This window comes from Vombatus ursinus, unplaced genomic scaffold (assembly GCF_900497805.2).
Source record: "Vombatus ursinus unplaced genomic scaffold, bare-nosed wombat genome assembly UNPS02015089.1, whole genome shotgun sequence".
NCBI classification, from domain to species: Eukaryota; Metazoa; Chordata; class Mammalia; order Diprotodontia; family Vombatidae; genus Vombatus; species Vombatus ursinus.
This window is the reverse complement of record NW_020954867.1, coordinates 4848478-4869309: the sequence shown is the minus strand read 5'-3', so window position 1 is coordinate 4869309 and position 20832 is coordinate 4848478. Positions and strand designations below refer to the sequence as shown.

At 36.7% G+C, this 20832-nt stretch overlaps 2 protein-coding genes across 4 annotated transcripts in view; one reads left to right on the top strand and one right to left on the bottom strand.

The window, feature by feature from the left end:
• DIAPH3 (diaphanous related formin 3) overlaps positions 1–20832 on the top strand; it is a 426288-nt gene that overhangs the window by 335775 nt on the left and 69681 nt on the right. The gene's annotated exons all lie outside the window — the stretch shown is intronic.
• On the bottom strand, positions 6554–8489 carry HDAC8 (histone deacetylase 8). Its single transcript, XM_027846176.1, has one exon. It carries the CDS (start codon positions 8474–8476, stop codon positions 7337–7339), a length of 1140 nt encoding a protein of 379 aa, XP_027701977.1. The 5' UTR covers positions 8477–8489; the 3' UTR covers positions 6554–7336.

The following is a 20832-nucleotide window of genomic DNA, read 5'->3' as shown; positions in this document are numbered from 1 at the left end:
TTATATAGACAAAGGTCTTAGAGACTTTTATTTTTAATTACCTTCCTAATAATGAACTATTTTTGAATTCCTAGTATAAATCCCATTTGATTATAGTAAACCATTTTCCCCAATAAATTGTTGTAATTTTTTCATAGGATTTTATTTATATATTTAAATTTATATTCTTTAATGATATTGATCTATACATACTTTTATTTGTTTTTTTATCATTTCTTGGTTTAAGTATTAGGATTCTATATCTCTCATGGAATTTGGTAGTTTTTGAAAATAATTTGTGTATTGTGTTCTTTAATAGTTTGAAAGTGACTTTTGTAAATTCATATTGACCATATTTCTTTGTTGTTGTTGTATTATTGTTTTGTCATTAGTAGTGCCTTTACAACTAGTTGAATTTTCTTTTACAAAAATATATTATTAAATATCTCTAATATTTTGTTAATCGGAATCTTATCTTTTTGTAGTTAATCCTCCTTTAATTTCTCGTTTGTATCGACATTTAACTATAATTGTTTCATTGATGATTGTTTCATTTCTTCTTTGTTGTGGTTCTCCCTCCTTTTTTAAAAAAAATTATTTTCCTCACACTTCTTTTTATTTAACCAGGTTGACTAAAGGTATGTGCTAGGCATTTTAAAGAAGCAGCGTTTAGTTTTTATGTTTTATCATCTTTTTTGTTTCAGTTTTTTTCCCTCAAATATTCAAGATTCCCTCTTTTGTGTTTATTTTTGTTTGCATGTTGTTTCCCTAATTTTTTTAATTGAGTATTCAGCTCATTAATGCTTTCTTTTTCCTTTTTGTTAATATATGTTTTAGGGGCATGCTTTTTTTCCCTTTATGCACTACTTTAGCTGCATCCCAGAAATTCTGGTATGTTGTTTTGTCATTATCATTGTCTTTCACAATTAGTAACTGTTTATATCCTTTTTGTTCTTTGATTCACTTAATATCTAAGATATCCTGATTATGTATCCATTTAAGTCTGTCTTTTGCTTGCAGTTTTTATATTGGCTACTATTTTTATTGCATATATTTCTAATTTCTCTGTGCCCAAGAACTTGTTCTTTTTTTGTAACAGTACTATGAGGTGTTGAAAAAATTGTAAATTTTTTTTTATGATCCCATTTATTAGATACCATAAATCTTTTAGTTCTGCATTCTCCAACAGTATCTTCAGTTCTATATTTTCCCTTTTGTTTACCCTTTTGTTAGATTTGATCAGTTCCATGAAAAGAGCTTTAAGGCTTCCTAGTATTGTTGTCTTATTATCTATGCCTTTTTAAATGCATATGATTAATATTGATTTCAACAAGCACTTATTAAGCAACTACTAGATGCTAGGCACTATGTTAGGTGCTGAGGACACAAAGATAAAAATGAAAAGGTCCCTGCTCTATAAAACATCATCTGTAGAATGAGGAAGTTGAACTTGATAGACTTCAGAGTCCCTTCCAGCTGTACCGTGATCCATATATATACATACACACACACATACATATATGTATGTATACATATATATGTGTATGTATACATATATATATGTGTGTGTATATTGAGGTCATTTTTTTTTTTCAGGAGAAAATAGCAGCTTTAGGAAAGGAAATGTGAACCAAGCTTTTAAAGAAACTAAGGATTCTAAAAAGCACAGGTTAACAGTGAGTACAGTTTAGACATGAGGTACATACAGCCTGGAGAAAAAGGATGGACTATTGTGTGTAAGGAAGAGCAAAAAGAATAGGTTAACTGAGCTAAACAGTATGTAAAGGAGAGTAAGGTATAATATGGCTAGAAAAATAGTTTGGAGCCAGATTGTGAAGGGCTTTGTATGCCAGAGGAGTTTGTATTTTACCCTGGAAGCAACAGGGAACCACTGGACTTTACTGATTAGGAGAGTGACATGCACAGACATCCTCGTTAGGGCTATCACTTTGTCATTTAGGAATAGGATGGATTATAAAAAGAAGAAACTTTAGAGAGGTTCACCTATCTTTAATAGTTCAGATGAGAAGTGATGTTAACCAGCATGGTGGGTGTGTCAGACAAAAGAAGGGCAAAGATATGAGAGCAGATGCTGGGGTAGAACCAATAAGATTTGGCTGCTCACTAGATTTGCAGGGTGAGGGAAAGTAAAGAGTCGTGGATGACTGAGGTTATGAACCAGAATGACTGGAACATTGGTGGTGCTCTTTATGGAAATAAGAGACTTTTGAAGAGGGTTGGGCTTTGGAAGAATGATAATGAATTCTATTTTGGACATGTTGAGTTTGAGATGTCTAACATCCGTTGTGAAATGTCCAATAGGCAGCTGGTGATATGGGACTGACATTGTGGGAAATGACTGGGGCAAGATACAGAGATCTGTGAGTCATCTGTATATTGATGACAATTGAACCCATGGGAACTGATGAGGTCACCAAGATAGTGTAGAGAAAGAGCACTCACAACAGAGACTTAGTACCAGAGTTAGGAGGAAGGATATGGGTGATCAACCAGCAAAGGAGACTGAGGAAGAAAACCAAGAATAGTATCATGAAAACCTAGGGATATGAGTATATCTAAGATAAGAGAGTCTTAATGAACAGTGTCAAATACTGCAAAGTTCAAAAGAAGTATAAGGACTGAGAAAAGGCCATCAGTTTTAACAATCAAGAGATCATCAGTAACTTTGGAAAAAGTAGTTTTAGTTGAGTTAATGAGGCTGGATGCCAGAGTGCAATGTGTTAAGAAGTGAGGAATAGGAGAGAAAGTAGAGGTAATGAGTTTAGCAGTGAAAGGAAAAGAAATATAGGATGTTATAACTTGAGGATCCTGAGGTATTTTCTTTTAAATGAATGGTGGTGACCAGGGCATGTTTATAGGCTTTAGGGAATAAACCAGTTGGCAGAGAGTGACTGAAGCATGGGATGGGGGGACGAGATGCTGAAGGAAGGAGATGAGATTCAGAGTACCAGTACAGAGCTTGGCCTTGCAAAAAGGATGGCCAGGTCTTTATTAGAGGTTGGAATAACGGAGAGGATGAAAAAGTTGTCAAGACATTTCGGTGGGGTGGGGAGAGGTAGGAATTGTAGAACAGGGAAGAGGGAGCTCATAAATCTCTTATTTTTTTCATAAACACGAGCCAAGCTCTTCTGTTAGAGGTTACAGAAAGGGAATATATGAGAGGCTTGAGGAGAAAAGATTTGGAATAGCCTCTGTGGAAACTGGTATATAGAATGAAATTAGGGAACTGTATAAAGATTGCTTTGTTATGGGGAGGGACCTTATTTAATTTACATAAATTCGGTGACCCTAGTCAACTCAAGTATGTGACTTTCTTTAGTACTGTTCAGTGATGTGTGAGTGAGAATGGAGACAAATGATGGGAGCATGTACCCTGGAGTCCCTTACTAGTTATGGAAAATAGTGATCATTTAAGAATTGCATTCAGTCTTATCCCTGGATATTTACAGGTTTGATTCCATCCAGACCTATGATTTCATTGACATAGGGAAGTTCTGGTAAGGAAACTCTCTACTAATGTGGATCAGCAATTATCCTGTAACTTACAGTCTTAGCTGCCTAGCTCATTTATTGGTCAAGTGACTCATCCAGGGTAACCTGGCCAACATGTGAGAGGTGAGACTTAAGTTCTCTGACTACCTTTCTAGTCCCTTTGCCACATAGCTTCTCATCAGAGTATGAGTAAAGATAAATACCAAATCAGATTTGAGCATAAAATCAGAAGATATACAGTAACTCCAGATTGATGTTTGTTTTTAAACAAAATTTTGATGTCTTTTGTTTTGACATCACTTCCATTTCCCAATGTATCTTTCCCTCTTATTCTTCTCAGAGTGCCATTTGCCATATGAAAAAATGAAAAGGGGAGGGAGGGGGAAGTGCAGCAAAACTAAACATATTGAAAACATCCGACATTATGTTGTGTTCTATACTCATAGTCCCTCCCCCACTTTGACAGACTGGGGCGAATACTTTTCCTGTCTCTTTTTTTAGGGCCCAACTAGGTCTGTATAATTTTGCAGCATTTAAATTGTTTCATTGTTTTTTATTTTACTTACATTTTTGTATATTGTATATACATTTTTGTATATTGTGCATATTGTTTTGCTGTTTCTTTACCTCACTTTGCATCAGCTCATATGAATCTTCTCATGCTTCTCTGTTAATCTTTTTTCTCATTTTTACAGCACAATAATATTGTGTCACTTATATACCACAACTTCTTTAGACATTTACAAACTGATGGGCATCTTCTTGATTTTCATTTGTTTGCTACTACAAAAAGTGGAGCACATGCCTAGCAAGATGATCCATGGGTCAAAGTGTATGGAAATTTTTAGCCATTTTATTTCCATAATCCCAAATTTATGTTTAGAATGGCTGGACCAATTCACAGATTAGTGAATGTAATTAGTATGTCTGTCTTTCCACACCGCTTTCATCATTGACTGTCACTGCTATGCTTGGTGAGAGGTAAAACTTCAGAATTGTTTTGTTTCCATCTCTCCTGTTATTAGTGATTTGAAGCATTCTTCTTTCATATGGTTGTTAGGTTTACAATTCTTTTGAGAACTTTTGTTTACAATCTTTTGACCTCTTTTCTATTGGAAAATTATTTTTGGTCTTATATTTTTTAATTCATTGTCTCTGCATCTTAGCCCAAGCTGTTTTAAACAAGCTGTTGAGCAAAAATAGGATATGGACAAAATTAATTTAATAGACACTTAAGCGTATATTCTGTTCTCTGTGCTAGGTCTTGAGAAAAGATAAAATATGACACAGTCCATGTACTTGAGGATACAACAAAAGGAAAGCTGAAAGAGCCCAGAAACTGTCCCTCATCAACAAAAGAGAATTTCCTTGAATATACTGAAAGTCATAGCTGCCAAGGGCAACATATTTAGAGCAGGAGGGAAAGGAGAAGGGAATGAGAATTTATATAATACCTACTATGTGCCAGGCATTATGCTAGGTGCTTTTTACCAATATCTTATTTTATCGTCACAATTACTCTGAGGTAGATGCTATATTTTACAGTTGTGGAAACTGAGGCAAATAAAGGTTAAGTGCTTGCCCCAGGGTCACATAGCTTTTAAGTATCAGATGCCACATTTGAACTCAAATCCTCCTGACTCTTAAGTATTTTCTTGACTCTAAGTCCAATGCTCTCTATCCACTGCACCAACTGACTCTATGAACATGAGCACAATGTCATTTACAAAATATCACAGATCTGTATGACAGATTTCGAATAGTATCACTTCACAAAAAAAAGAAAGAAAGAAAAAGCATTTGGGGATAAAACAAACCTAAAAAGAGTCTAGTCCCAAGAGCATTTATAAGGAAAATGAAGGAAGACAAACAAACATACAAAATAGAGCACATGTGCTGGGGGTTTATAACAATTTTATTTTTTTATGATAATGGGTTTTACTACTTTCACACTTTGCCACTTAGTATTCGATACATCATGTGAGGAAGTGAAAATGCAATTTAAGATGAAGTCAGAAAGAATAACTAGACATGATCAAATACAAGCAGAAGAAATCCACGACATTTTAAAGTCACTCAGGAAATGATGTTTGTGATCTTTCAGAGAGGGGAAGGAAGATTCCATAGAACAGAAAATCAGATAGGTACTTTTGACCAAAAAGAGTAACCAAGAAGACAGTAGCCACCACAGGTCCTTATACCTGCTTTCTCATTTCTACTTAATCTTCATGAGAATGAACTTTGCATGCATCAAGGGAATTCCCGAAGAAAGTAAGAGAAGAAATAGTTGAGCTTTTGTAGATTATTTATTACAGCTAACCAGATCTCGATTTCACAAGTTACAGAATTGACAGAAAAAAAAAAACATACTACTACTATATACTGTTTTATTAATTTTTTCTTAAGTATTTGACTTGGTAGAACAAAATACAGCCATGAAAGCCCTCTCAGACAAGGTTTCTCCTGTGCACAAACAATTACTAACTCAGATTGATAGAACTATGGAAATACCGTTGTTTACTGATCCACTGAGTACTCTCATCAAGTGTGGAATAAAAGTGAGATGTGCTTACATAAGTCTGCACTGTCATAGTTGATGCCTGGTTATAATCCAAGCCAAAAAAAATTTCTTATTGATAGGAAGGCTCTCCCTAGGCTCCTTTTGATAGGCAACATTAATTCATCTCCAGAATACTGCAAAATGTCCTCAATGAAATCCATATTAGCACGGTAATCATTTACACTGGAACAATAAAGTGAATCAAAAATACATATTGCCTAGACTATAACATATGTAGCTGGACAAATAGTTTATCAAGTTAGTCCACCAGTATATATATGTATATAAAAACACAGAGAGGTACAGAAGATAGACAATGAACTAGACCCAGAACTGAATAGTTATACATAGATAACTCTAAGATATTAAGAGGTACAGGAGCCCTAGCCTTAAAGTCAGGACAACTTGAGTTTGAATCCTGTCTCAGATAATTATAAGCTGTATGACCCTGGGCAAATCCCTGTCACTTCTCTCTGAACCTCTGTTTCCTCATCTGTCCAGTGGGAATAATAATAGCACCTACCTCACAGACTGGTTGTAAGGAACCAATGAGATGATGTTTGTAAAGTGCTTTGTTCGTTTTTAAAAGACCTTATGAAATGTAACCTCTTAAAGCGCAATGTAAATGTATTATATTTAAAAATTCAAGAATAAGGCCTTCTAAACTACTGAGTGATCCTTTACTGAGAATTTAAAGAAAACCTTCCATGGGCCTATTGCAATCTGTTGTACGCATATTGATGAAATCCTGAATCTGTTAAAAACTCTTTATTAAAATATAATTATACAATTTATGCAACTATTTTACAGGGGAGATGAAGTTAAAATATAATTTTTATGTTTTTTAAAATCAAAATTGTATTTGACCACTAGTAGTACTACTCACCAAATTCATCAATGACAGTGAACTAATAACCCCAATCATTTCTTGCTTAAAAAATAAAGACTCCCCACCCCAAACCCACCAGAAAATAATTTCCAAGAATACAAACTGCTTTTGCCTTTTTAAAAAGGAATCTTAATTTTGTCTCAACTATGTTTCAGAAAAAGCACCTGAACCTTAAGTTACCATCCTTCTCCCTTCAGTCCTCTACTTAGACCTCTGGGGTGATTGCCTACTGAACCCCAAGAAAACTAGCTGCCATTTGATGTTGTGAGGAAGTAATCTCATCCAGATTTTTTTCCCACAGCCACAAATTCACAAAAACACAAAGTCAGCTTTACAAGAAATCTTCCAATACTGTCAAAATCAGATCTGGCAACACCACCCACCACCCACCCCAGCTAAACCACATGCTTCAAGTTCCCTGTAATTCGATTCAGGATATGCTGGATTTGGTGCAGCTCATTGCGGTCAGGCCGGCAGCTGGGGGTGATTTCCAACACATAATCCGGGCCGTATTCAGTGAAAAATTCATGATCTGGGATCTCAGAAGAGAGTGTTCTCCCCAGGATGACCCCAGTCAAGTATGTCCAGCACCGCGCTGTGTTAGCAAGGTTGTAGCCGCCTCCTCCCAAGATGAGGGTGGCCAGCTGCCACTGAAGGATGTACTTAAGACACTTCCCAAGTCCCACGGGAGTCAAATTAAATGAGCACATCGGGTCCCCTGCGATGGTATCGGCTCCTAACTGTAAAACCACTGCTTTGGGGTTGAAGGCTACATAGATCTCCTTGAGGACACTTTTACAGAGCTGATAATACTTTTCGTCTCTTATGCCGTCTTGAATGGGCACGTTGACGCTATAATACCTTCCCTTCCCAAGGCCCACATCAGATACATCGCCAGTTCCCGGAAAAAAACCTGGAGAGAATTTATGCAGAGACACAGTCATGACTTTGGAAGTGAAACTGAAAGCATCTTCGACGCCATCTCCGTGGTGGAGGTCCAGGTCCACGTAGAGAATGCGGTCAAACTTCCTCCTCAAATGCAGGATCCCCAGCACGGCGTCGTTGAGGTAACAGAAGCCTGAGGCTTCATCTTTCTTGGCGTGGTGCCAGCCTCCGGCCCAGTTAATGGCTATGTTAGATTTTCCATCAATCAGGCACTGGGCCGCCGTGATGGTGGCGCCCCCCACTGCGGCCGCGTAATCGAATATGCCCTCTGTGCTGGGGCAGTCGTAACCCAGGCCGAATTCCACGGAGTCGGGATGCTCGTCATCCCCTTCCTCACTGACCTTCTGGAGGTGCTGCAGATAGGCGTCCGTGTGGAAGCTGGCCATCTCCTCCATGGAAGCCACCTTCGGCTTTACTACCCTCATTTCCTTCAGCAGCTCATAGGCTTCGATCAGGGAATGCACCATACTGGCCCGCTTGGGCACCTTGGCCAGCGAGTCACAAGTGCGGACGTACTCGGGGCTATAGATGTAGACGGGCGGCAAAGGCGGCTGCCGCGGAGGGGGCGCGAGCTCCTCCGCCTCCTGCATGGCCCACCCTCACCCAGGCGGTGGCCCCGGGGTCGCTCGAACCTTAGGCGGCCAGAGGGGCCCCGAACGCAGCCGCCGCCGCCGCCGCCCCTCCGCGCTGCTGCTCCCGCTGCTGCTACTACTGCTCCCGCCGCTGCCGCTGCTGCCGCCGCCGCCTCCACCTTAGCTTCCGCCGCTGCTGCTGCCTCTTCCGCTGCCGCAGCTTCCGCCGCCGCGGCCCGGGAGCCCCCCGGCCCTCACCGCGCAGCCGCTGCCGAAGCTGCAGGGAGCGAGGGAAGGAGGGACTGGAGCGCGGAGGACCCGAGCCCCGGCTGCGTGAGGGCAGCGGTGCCCTGGAGGCAGAAAAAGACGGGCTCTCCGGACACGCCCTTCCCCCTTTCCTCCGAGGGCTGCCGCGGCACCTGTCCGTGGCCCGACTGACCTCCAGTCCGCCCTCCGCCCTGATCAGGTGTTCTTGACGTGCTGTGCCGCCTTGCAGTGAGATCAGTGTGCGGCAGACGGCCCGGCTGTGGAATTTAGAAGGTTGACAGAAACACACACGATTTCAACCAGAACTTACTCTTGGGAGCAGCCTCGGTTAGCCACATCTAACCACAGTAAGAGTAGCAAGCCACTGCTTCTCTTTGCTGTAATGAACCAATTTGTCTCGACAAAAATAAACGCTTTGGCTCAAATGATTCCTCACGCTTTCCCTAAAGCACATGAGATTAGTTCAATTCCCACCCCCTTTATCCGGTTCATTATAGAAGTGTTGTAAGAGGGTGAACTGTTAATCTCCAAAAATGTGGTGCTCCCGAGCTAGTGTCTCTGGTTTCCCGTGGGAGTGGAATCTTCATGATGTGTGTATGTATACTGTGGATCTGAGCATTATAGAGTACTTAATTTAAAAAGAAAAAAAAGTGACTCCACCAAGACAACTTCTGTAAATCTGAACTATCTAATACGTGTCCTTTGCCTATGAAATATCATATGGGTACGTTTTTAACTGACTTCCATGCCCTGAGAGAATGGCTGTCATATATATGCTTAATAATATGTAAATGCCATCCTACTTTTATTAAAAAGTAAATGCAGTCTTGACTTAGTGGACCATCCAAATACAATAAAAATGCTACTTATTTTTACTTAACAGTTTTTTATAAAACGGATGTGCTTGAAAACTTGCCTGAGAAGGTTGTCAATTTTTTTAATGAATTTAACCTTAACATCAAAAACCAGTACAACCAATTGAACTTGTTTTAGTACTGTATTTTGAAAAATAAATTACAAGATTTGGTGGTTGGATGTGTGGAGTGAGAGTGAGTAGAGGCTGCATCAGGGTTATGAACGTGGGTGACTGGAAGGGTGCCCAACAGTAAGGCAGAGGGAATGAAAAAGAAGAGTTTAGAGGGAAAGCTAATAAGTCCTGTTTTGGGATATGTTGAGTTTTCAACATGTGTATTCAGTTCAAAATGGATGTTTTAAAATTCGGTTTAAAATTAAACATATACACCTTTATCAGTGTTCACTAACGTAGGAAAATTAGTAGAGGCTATAAATACAAACACAGTATCCTATGTAAACTATATTTAGATAATTTCTTGAAGTTCAAAAGGAAATCTTTTGAGAATATGGTTTAGTACATTTTGAACATAAACAACAAAATTGTCATTTTGGTAACTATAAGACACTGTTGTTAGCCTTCTACTAATACATGGTTCCACATAATATTTTTGATCTATAAATTGAATTGTCACATTATGAAGTCTGCTATGTAATTACTGTGATCACCATGGTTAAAGAGTTTAGAAGAATGACTAAAAGGCATAATTACTATATCCAAAGAAGATCATACTAACTGATTGTTATTTACAAGGTAACAGAAAAGGGAAATTTTTAAGTTTTGGATTGCTTAGCATTTCATGAACAGCAATACAACTGAGCTGAAAATTTCAGAGTCTAAGATTAGAAAAATTTCTATTTTATTTACTGCTACTTTTACTAAAATTTGAAGATCTCAGAGCCCTAGTTGTATTACTGGTTTGCTGTCAAAAAATCTACAGCCTGTGCCTCAGAAAACTTCCATAAAGCTGTTATTATGAGAAATGCCTGGATTAAATCAACACTTGATATTAAACCACTCTGAATTGTTAGGGAATTTGATTAATTAACATTAACAATAGCATCATTTTTCTGCTGTAGATAGTAGTCTAGTGGCCTTGACCAAGGGAAAATAATTTCAGTCTTCTACTATTGACTATTTTAGATCTATAAAATTTGATTTCCATTAATAAGTTCTCTCTGCACAGAATGCTAAAACATTTCTTTGATTTCTTTCTATTCAAATATATTTGAACTTAGAATATTACTTGACTATATCCCTCTTTCAGAATTTTATTACCAGTCAACCTTCCTCATGAAATCTTCCCAGATTAATTCACCGGTCTCCTAACATTCTTGACTTTGCCGGTATCATGGAATCACAGGTTTACACTTGGAAGAGATGTTCAAGGCATCTTGAACATAGTCCAATCCCTCACTATGCAAATGAGGAAACTGAATCAAAGAGTTCAAACAGGTAGTAAGTGACAGAGCTGAGATTTGAACCCAGGTCCTCTGACTTCCACTCCAGTACTCATTCCCTTATACTATGCCACATTTATTCAGACTACTATGACTTTATTTTTTCTGTTTCTTTTGTAAGTAATACAGTTTTTTAATATGTATTTGTCGTAGTTCACATTCAGACTGTATATATCATGCCTGCAGGTACCTATAAATGCTTTAATGCTTTCTAGTAATAATCACTTCTGCTAGCATTAAAGGGCAGCAGAGCCATATATGTCACATGGAAATCCATAATGTAACATATTATCAGACCTACTCTTGAGGCTGATATCATTCTCCATGTTCCTATATTCCCACAAACAGAGATTAGGACTATTTTAGCCAACGGTTTCCTGAGATATCCCTTTCTATTGGTTTTTGAGAACACTTGGAATCAGGAAAAAATCTTTATATAAATATTTGGTAGTATCTGCCTAAGCATCTTGCCAAAGCTGTTAAGTTAAAGCATCACATTCCTAGTTATTTTATAATATCTATATTTTATGTATTATAAATATATAAGGTTTGTTTTATAAATATATATTACAAATATATTTTATAATTAATAAGGTGTGCCCAGTATAAGCTTTATTATTATCTAATAAAACTAATACCACTAGTTCTACAAACTGCTAAAACTCTAGGATTCCCCTTCATTATAGCTCTACAGACCTGAAATGACCAGGGGCTGGTTTTTGTTTTGTTTTATTTTGTTTTATGAGGAAAGCAATTAACTATGGATCAGGTAATGCTGTTTATATAAAGAATCTGAGATATAAAGCCTCTATGTGGCATATACCATGTATAAAGCATTTATGTGATATAATAATAATAGCATTTATATAGCACTTTATTGTTTGACAAGCATTGTATTCATCTTGTAATTGAAGCTCTAACATTGACTCCCTCTTAGTTCATATTTAAGGTTGAGATGAAATAAAGCACTTAAAAGTTATTGAACATCTAACAAAAGAGGTTTACTCTGCCCTAATAGCGATATGTACAACAAGGATACAGTGACATTTAGCCTCTTTGGTCACAACCCTGTAGTCTGGAAATGCAATCTGGTTATTATGTTATTAGTTGGGTGACTTAGTCTTAGTCTTAGGCTTTCTACTAAGTCTGAGAGGCCCACCCTCTGAATAGTTGGGACTAGATTACCAAGAAATTGTGTCAGTGAATCTAGGGCAAATAAAGTCCCAGGAAGAGGTTTGACCTGGGGTTACCCTATGTTGGCTGAGAGTATGGAAAAGAAGCCAAGAATGAAAAGTTGAGTCCAGTCAGGTTCTGAGGGAAACTTTGTCCTGTCACGTCTCATTTGATCCTTACAACAACACTGTGAGGTAGGTATTATCTCCATTTTACAAATGAGGAAACTGAGGCTGACAGAAATTAAGTGACTTACCTTTTATTGATCCTAAGAATTAGCACAAATATGAAATTTAGTTTTATTATCCATAATAACATAAATTTTATCCTATATGCTGTCAACTGGACTGAACTGGTCTCTAACCTGTGGAGAGCTGGAGCCAAACAGAGCAGGCTAGAGACAAGAGAGTCAGGAATCAAACAGAAGCTTAATTTCAAAGTGAGGGAAAGAGCTTGCAAGCAAGGAAGAATCTAGACACATGTACCAGGGCCCTGTCCTCACAGAAGGGACCCAAGGCTGTGTGGGGATATCTTAATACTTGTACCAGTGGCTATACAGTGGGTTGTAGCTATGACAATGAGGGATAACAATGAAACAAGTTTGATTCATAGTAGGGCTTTATGACCAGAACATAGGTTCTTGTCCAGTGCTTGTCCAAACTCAGAAAACACTGGGTCAAAGCAATGCAATGATTTTGCCAGAGGGAGAGCACAAAGGATTGTTGTTATGCTCAGTTCAGGGCACAGCCTGCTTGTTGGGCCTTAGCTCTGGAAAACAGTGTCTCCTAATATCTTGACAGTGCTAAAAATGGCAGTTATATTTTACCACCACATTCTTCCAACTGAGTTGCAAGGTTTGTTTTAATAAGAATTTAAAAATATTTAAATGGAGAAAGGACATCATTTGCAAAACAGATAATAGTAATTCATGAATGTCTCTATTTTTGTAATAAAGCTCTTTTTGAAAAGTGCATTTCATGGGCAGCTGGGTGGCATAGTGGATAGAGCAGTAGCCCCTGAGTCAGGAGGATCTAAGTTCAAATCTGGTCTCTAACACTTATTAGCTTTGTGACCCTGGGCAAGTCACTTAAAACTGATTGCTTCTTTAAAAAAACAAAACAAAACAAAACACAGTGCCTTTTGTTATTTACAGTGGTAGAGTTCATGAGTTAGCAATGATTTTAGAGTTTTGAGTTGTTATAGGCTTTGACTTTCAATGCTTCCCCTTCTCTGACAGTTCTGCCACTAGAAAAGCAAGGCTTGAAAGGAAGGCCTAATTACAGTAGAGTTTTGATTCCCTCATGTACGATATTAACCATCCTAGAATTCAGTTGTGACACTCTTATAACTAAAAAAGCACTGATTGTGTTTTCAGATATGTTCTGAACAGAATTATGCATTTGGATGATGTCAAATGGTCCTACTACAAGTTCAGAAGTGCCCTGAATAATTCTAGTTTGAAATACTAATTATTTTCAGTAGAATGTAAATAAGGTGGCACCAAGACTTATTTTTAATGACTAATGAAAACTGGTTTTCTATAAGCAGAGAGATAGAGAGCAACAAGGATATTCATTAGGAAAAACATACTTGACAAGCAGCTAATGCACACTGGTTTGGACTTCTATTGATATATTCCTTTATTATTTTCCCTTGTTATTAGTGATAAATTCCATTTGGAAAAAGTCTAATGGGGATCCAAAAATGATAGCTGCTGAACTCTGCCAAGATAGGCAGAATATCTGTAATCTTTGTCTACCTTCACTTCCTTCTACCTACAAATTATAATTTTCACATGAAACTAATTGAAAATGCAGTCATTTGCAAGACTGTAGATCAAACCACACCAGACCCCTAATGCATCAGACCCTAATTGAAACAAATCCAACTGTACTGCAAATGTGATGCTTATACATACAGACACACAGACTCAGAATTTTATTGTATTTCTATTTTTCCTACTACAGTAATAAAACTATTTCAGCATAAAGTAGCTAAATTGTTCAATGGTGGTTAGAAAAATGCACTAGGAGAAGGAAAAACAGAAGAATTTCAGCTTTTGGGGAAAATTTTATTTCAGGATCTTAGTATTTGTAATTTTATAATAGTGAAATTTCTAACTTGTGATGATTAAATGAAATAAAGCCTGTATATAGGGCTTTACAAAACCTTGAAATGTTACATAAATGGTATCAGTAGTAATCATAGTAGTATTCAAAATAAGTTCATGCTGTGTTATCTTAAGATTTAGAGTCATATGCATCTTCAGGAAGTGAAGAGTTCCTTCATTGGCTTTAACTGAAAGAGGAAATGCATCTCCTGTGTTCTTGCTGTTAAGCTGAGAAAATGTGAGCAGATTTCTTTGTAGAGTTAGTGCCGCAGCAAAAAAAGCTTGTTTCAGGACCCCTAAAACTTCCTAAATTTGGTACTCCCTATTCCTCACAGTAAGTCTTGCTGGTTAAGCTTAGCTAATGATAGGCCTGGGTCCCTTTGACCTTCAAGCTAGACTCACTGGCTATATTGGTGACAATGCTAACACAGAGCAGTAATCATAGATCAAAAAATGAAAGGGACCTGAAAGGCCATCTAACCCCCTCATTTTGCAGAGGAAAATGAGCTTAACTGAGGAAGTTAAGTGGTTTGCCCAAGTTAATTCAAGTGGAATTTGAACCCCGGTTCTGACTCCAAAATCGGTGGTCTTTTTAACCAAAGTACACTGAATTATGGGAAGAGATTCTTGGGGAGAGCCTGTAGTGTTGATAAGGAGCACAAAATCTCAGAAGTAGAACTTTAGAGATCACCTAGTCCAAAGCCATCTCTGAGCCAGAGATTCCCTTCCTTTTTAATCCTTAACATGTCTGGCTTCCTCTCATAGATCTTGAGTAACAGAGACCTCTTTGCTTCCTGAGGCAGCTTATTCTATTTTTGTAAAGTCAGTTTTTCCTCCCTGGGGAAATTACCCCTGAGTTAATATTTAATAAATGCTTATTGACTGCCTGACTGAATAGCCCGTAGGTTGTGGCCACCCCATTGTAATGGGACAATTGAAGAAGACACCATTTTTCCCTTTGATACCTTTTTAAGTGAAAAAAATTTTTAATAAAATTTTACTTTATAGCCACTTGAATGGAATGTGTTGATTCCACAATTTTCATGGCTGCCCAATTTATGCTAGTTTAAAAAGGTAGCAAGCTACCATCCAAGAAAAAATATATTAACACTATATTATGTATTTTAGGCACAGGCCTGCCAGAAACAATTTTATTTTATTTAACATTCTGTATCCACACCTTTTCTAACTTAGAGATAGATGCCCAAACTGTCAGAGTTCTGTCCCAAGATGATTTTTGGTAACATATATGGAAATCTTGAACATAGGAAAGATAATAATGTATTAAAATATAGTATTAGGTTAACATTACTGATCCTGTCCCCTCAGGTTTTCTCCTGAAGTAATTAAAGGAACCTACCTTCTCCCACAAGGAGCTTGTATTCTACTAGGAGAAATAGCATGTACACATCAGATAAGTAAATACATTTTTTGAAAGTACGTTGATAGATACATAGTACCTACATAGATCCTAGGCAGAATAAATGTACATCACAATATTCATAGGATTTTGTGTTAGCAATAATTTAGAAATAAAGATGCCCATTAACTAGGAAATAGCTAAATGAATTGTATTTTATGAATGTAAGGGAATATTACTTTTCTTTAATGATGGATATGGAGAAGTCAGAGAATCATGGGAAGACAACTGAACTGATACAAAGTGAAATAAGCTGAAAAACAATAGATATGACTGCAAGGATAATGAGTATTAGCATGAGTATTATTTTATCCTCATAACAACCAGGGGAAGTAGGTGCTATTATTATTATTCTTATCTTCATTTTGCAGATGATGAAACTGAGGCAGACAGAGGTTAAGAGATGTGCTCAGGATCACATAGCTAGTAAGGGTCTGATGCAGGATTTGAATTCAGATTTTCCACATTCCAGATCTAGTGTTCTACTCACTGTGCTATGATTATATCTTATAACAATATCCCCTGAATTCATCTATATTACAAAAATAATTTTATATGTGTGTGTATGTATATGTATAAATATAGGTACATACATATGTTCTAGCCCTTAGTCATTGAATGGGCATAGCCTCAGACAAACTGAGACCTAGAAAAGACCTTAATTTAGAAAGGCAAGGTCACTCACTGCATCCTGAGCCATCCCAGTCATCTTGACCTTTGTCTTGCCACGATGGTGATGATGATGATGATGATGATGATGATGATGATGATGATGATGATGGACTCTGATGACTCTGGAGGTGAGATCAAGGCTGATGACTTTGTGCAGCTTTTCCTCACTCAAATCCAATTCACTCTTCTGGAATGAATGAAGGACAAAAAACCCAACATATATACATACAGATTATATATGTAATACATATATAAATAATACAAATAATATGTGTACACATGTGTGTATGTATATATACACATATATTTGCATTATAAGGGAGAGGGATTCGGTAACATATACATATATACATATATTAACACATGTGAATGTATGTGTGTGTGTGCTCATATGCATTTTAGCTATATTGGGGGGGGTGGGAGGGATAAATACCAGGCTGAGAAGTTTGTTTTTTATCCTAGAGACAATAGGAAGCTACTATTAGTTTTTTTTTTTAAACAGGAATTTTTAGTCAAGTAAGCAGGATTTATTAAATGCTTCTATGTACCAGGCACTGTGCTAAGTACTGGAAATACAAATAAAGGTGGGTCTTTATTAGTACAAATTATGATCCTGTTAAATCAGGTCTGGCCCATCAAAGAATTTTGGGCAGCATGTGACAAAATGTAGGGTTGCCACTGCGCAATCTCCTGTTTGTCACATGATGCACAGTAACCAACCATCCTCATTCTGTCTCTGGTCTAACCTATCTGGGGACTGAAGAAGTTTAGCCTATTTTAATTTTGACCCCTACCTACTGCCAAGTTGAATGGGTCTGTGTTAAATGGTCATATTTTTCTAATTTGCAGTATTAAAAGTTAATAATAATTATATATAAAACATAGTAATTGGTTCCAGCCCAATTAAAATTTTTATTAAGTAAGTTTTTTTTATCTGTTAATTTTGTGAGCCGTTGGATAGAGTATTAGACTTGGGATTAGGAAGACCTGAGTTCAAATCTGGGCTCAGATAATTACTAGCCCTGTGACGTTGCACAAATCACTTAACCTCTGTTTGCCTCAGTTTCCTCATAAGGTAAAATAAGGATAATACTAACACCTACCTCCCAGGATTATCATGAGGATCAAATGAGTTAATGTTTGTAAAGCACTTAGCATAGTGCCTGGCACATAGTAGGTACTATATAAATGCTAGCTACAGTAATAATAATTATTCTTATTATTCAAGCTTATTACGAAGTAAGAGTTGTTATAGAAAGCAAAAAATTTTCAAATACCGAATATTGTACTTCAAGTCAAACCTACACTGATAATATGATGAAATTACATCTTTCTACATAAACTGGTAGGTACAGAAAGCCTTTCTACATTTTGGTGAATTTGCCTGCTCACATTTTTGCACAAAGAACCAAAAAGAGTTGGATAACCTAGGGTATTATCTAAAATCAGTAATGCTTTAAACATAATGTTCAAGACTAAGGGGAAAATATGTCTAATAGGATTGTACATGTATAGCCTATATCAGATTGAATGCTGTCTTGGGGACGGATGGGAAGAGGGGGAGAAAAAAATTAGAACTCAAAATTTTATAAAAGGGAATGTTGAAAACTATCTTACATGTAATTGGAAAAATAAAGTACTATTAAGTGGGGGAAAAATAAATGTAATGTTGTTGACCTTGCAATATTTTTCCACTGCTATGCTAAAAGAACTTGAAAACCAGTCTTCTAAACCAGCTTCAGTCAACCACACTTTTTTATTTGACCACCAAAGAACTAGAAACAATAGATTGATGTAGCCTCTCAGAAGAATTCTGAGACTGATTAACAAGATTTGTTTTTCATTGCATTACGTTCCAGTAAGTGTTAGATAATCCTTTGACACTTTAAATATGGGTTCTTTTTTCTCTCTTAGAAATAAATGTTATTTCTGCGGGGCAGCTAGGTGGCGTAGTGGATAGAGCACCGGCCCTGGATTCAGGAGGACCTGAGTTCAAATCCGGTCTCACACACCTACTACTTACTAGCTGTGTGACCCTGGGCAAGTCACTTAACCCCATTGCCTAGCCAAAAAAAAAAAAGAAAGAAATGTTATTTCTGGAAAGTTTTCCAGGTAAGCCTGTTGAATCAATTCACGTATCCACCTCCTTTGATTATTTTCTTCAAAACATCAAGATATTTAACTACTGCATCCTCATCTGCATTGGCCACTTCTCTGTTAATTTTAATGTGCAATTCAGTTGAACTCAATTTTTAAAGTGATCAAATCAATAATTACTGTAGAAGTTTCTTCACCATCCACTTCATTTCTATATTGTTTCACTGCTTTAATTAGACTTGAATGACGCTCTGCTGCTCAGAATGTGCTTTTGATTGCAATCTTTACTTCTGTTTCCTGTAGTTGCTTGCAAACCATAAAAAGCTGGTGCAACTTTGCCTTTTTCTTTGGTTTTACTTGTATGTTTTATAATATTCTATACTATTGATTTGGACAATCCATCATTTCATCCTATTTTAGAGTTACTGTGATCATTTTTATGCTATTGACTTACATCAATTTTTTGTTATAATAACAAGTGTCCTCCCCTCCCCACCCCATCTCTCTGCACTGACAGTGTCCCATATGAGGTATTTTTTCCTTTGTCTCTTAAAATGTTCTTTAAAACAAATTAATACAACTGTCAATAATATAATATGAAGCAGCACATTACATCCATATGCAAAGACAAATAAATGCAGACTGATGATAGAGCAATGTTTTAAAATCTTCAGCTAGTTCACAGGTATCACATTAACAGAACTTTTGGCTCACATTAAATCAGATCTGGTATTTTATAATTCACATTAAATTGAATTTCTTCTTTGAACACAAAAAATGCAACTAAAAAAAGAATAATCAGATTTAATAATAATAAGTGAATAAGGGCAAATATGCTAAAAAATGTATAAATGTGCCACTTTAATGAATGCAACCATACTTGTTTAATTAAATATGTTGCATTGGTAAATTATATACATGTGAGAAGTGGTATACAGACATTATCAAGGACTTAGGTGACTGTAAAAAATAACAGATGGGCAAGCCAAGTACTGCATTGATATCCATAACATATTAAAAGAATTATTCTTCTAATATATTGAATAAATCTTCTATGGAAGATTTACAAATTGTGTGGACAAGAATTACCCAGGACAAGAAGGCCTGGATAGTTTGGGATATGCATTAATGAAGGGAGTACCCGCATCAGTGCTATCATAGTACTTTGAAGTACAAAGGCAAGATGTTCATTTTTACCAGGCTCTATGATTCTCATGTGACTCATGATTGCTCTTCGTAGAAATAGGTGAGGCTACAAATTTGAGGCTACAAATGCTGAATATGCATTTTATGCTTGCAAACCCAGGGTGCCACCCCTTGGATGCACCAAGTATCTCTAAAGACAATATTGATCTCATAGTTTGTTTAGAAAAGAGAGGTCATTAGCGTTGACTAGCTTTAACATCAAAGTGTCATGTTTGTGTCTGTGTCCCCTTCTGAACCCAGGTTTTTTTCTTTTCTTTGGCGTATTTTTCTTGATTTTGTTAGTATTTCCATAATTGTTAGGTTTGAGGTATCTTTTGAGAAATAAAATGGGTTGGGGGAATGACCTCAGGCCAGCCTGAGTTCCAAATTTTGGTTCTGTTTTTATTTTTATTTATTTAACTTATATCAAAATAATATTTTTTAAAAAACCACTCTTTTCACATTTGATTATTCCTGATAGAGGTCATACAATTTAATAATAATAAATAATATTTAACTAACTCTTATGTAGCACTTACTCACTACCAGGCACTGTGCTAAGTGCTTCATAATTATTATCTTATTTGATCCTCAAAACAATTCTAAAAGGCAGCTGTTTTTATTATCCCCATTTTACAGTTGAGGGAACTGATGTAAACAGAGGTTAAGAGACTTGCCCAGGGTCACATAGCTAGTAACTGTTTGAGGGCAAATTTAAACTTGAGTCTTCCAGACTCTAGGCCTGGCACTCTATTTTTGTACCTATTAGTCTCCTTTCCAAGTAAATATCAAATTTGTTTTCTCAAGTAGTTTTATGTAGACATGTTAAAAGGATCTCATTTTAAAACTGTCGCGTTACAAAAGTTAAAATGTTGCTTTTTATTAGGCATCTTGAACTGTTACATATGCATAAAGTAGTTGGATAGAAGTCTTAGAATAAAATGTTTTTCCAAAAGAAAATATTTAATCTTACAGTTTAATTTCAGAAAAAAATTATTCGGGTAAGAAAGCTTTACATGAGAGTTTGCAAGAAAGAAGCAGTTTCTACTATTCTTTGTACTAATGAAGAACATGAGTACTTTTTACAAAGATATATTTCCTTATCAGGGACAGACTACCGGCTTAAATCTTGGGGAA

Coding starts and splice junctions, on each gene's coding strand:
- HDAC8 (XM_027846176.1), bottom strand. CDS start 8,476: ATGCAGGAGGCGGAGGAGCTCGCGCCCCCTCCGCGGCAGCCGCCTTTG.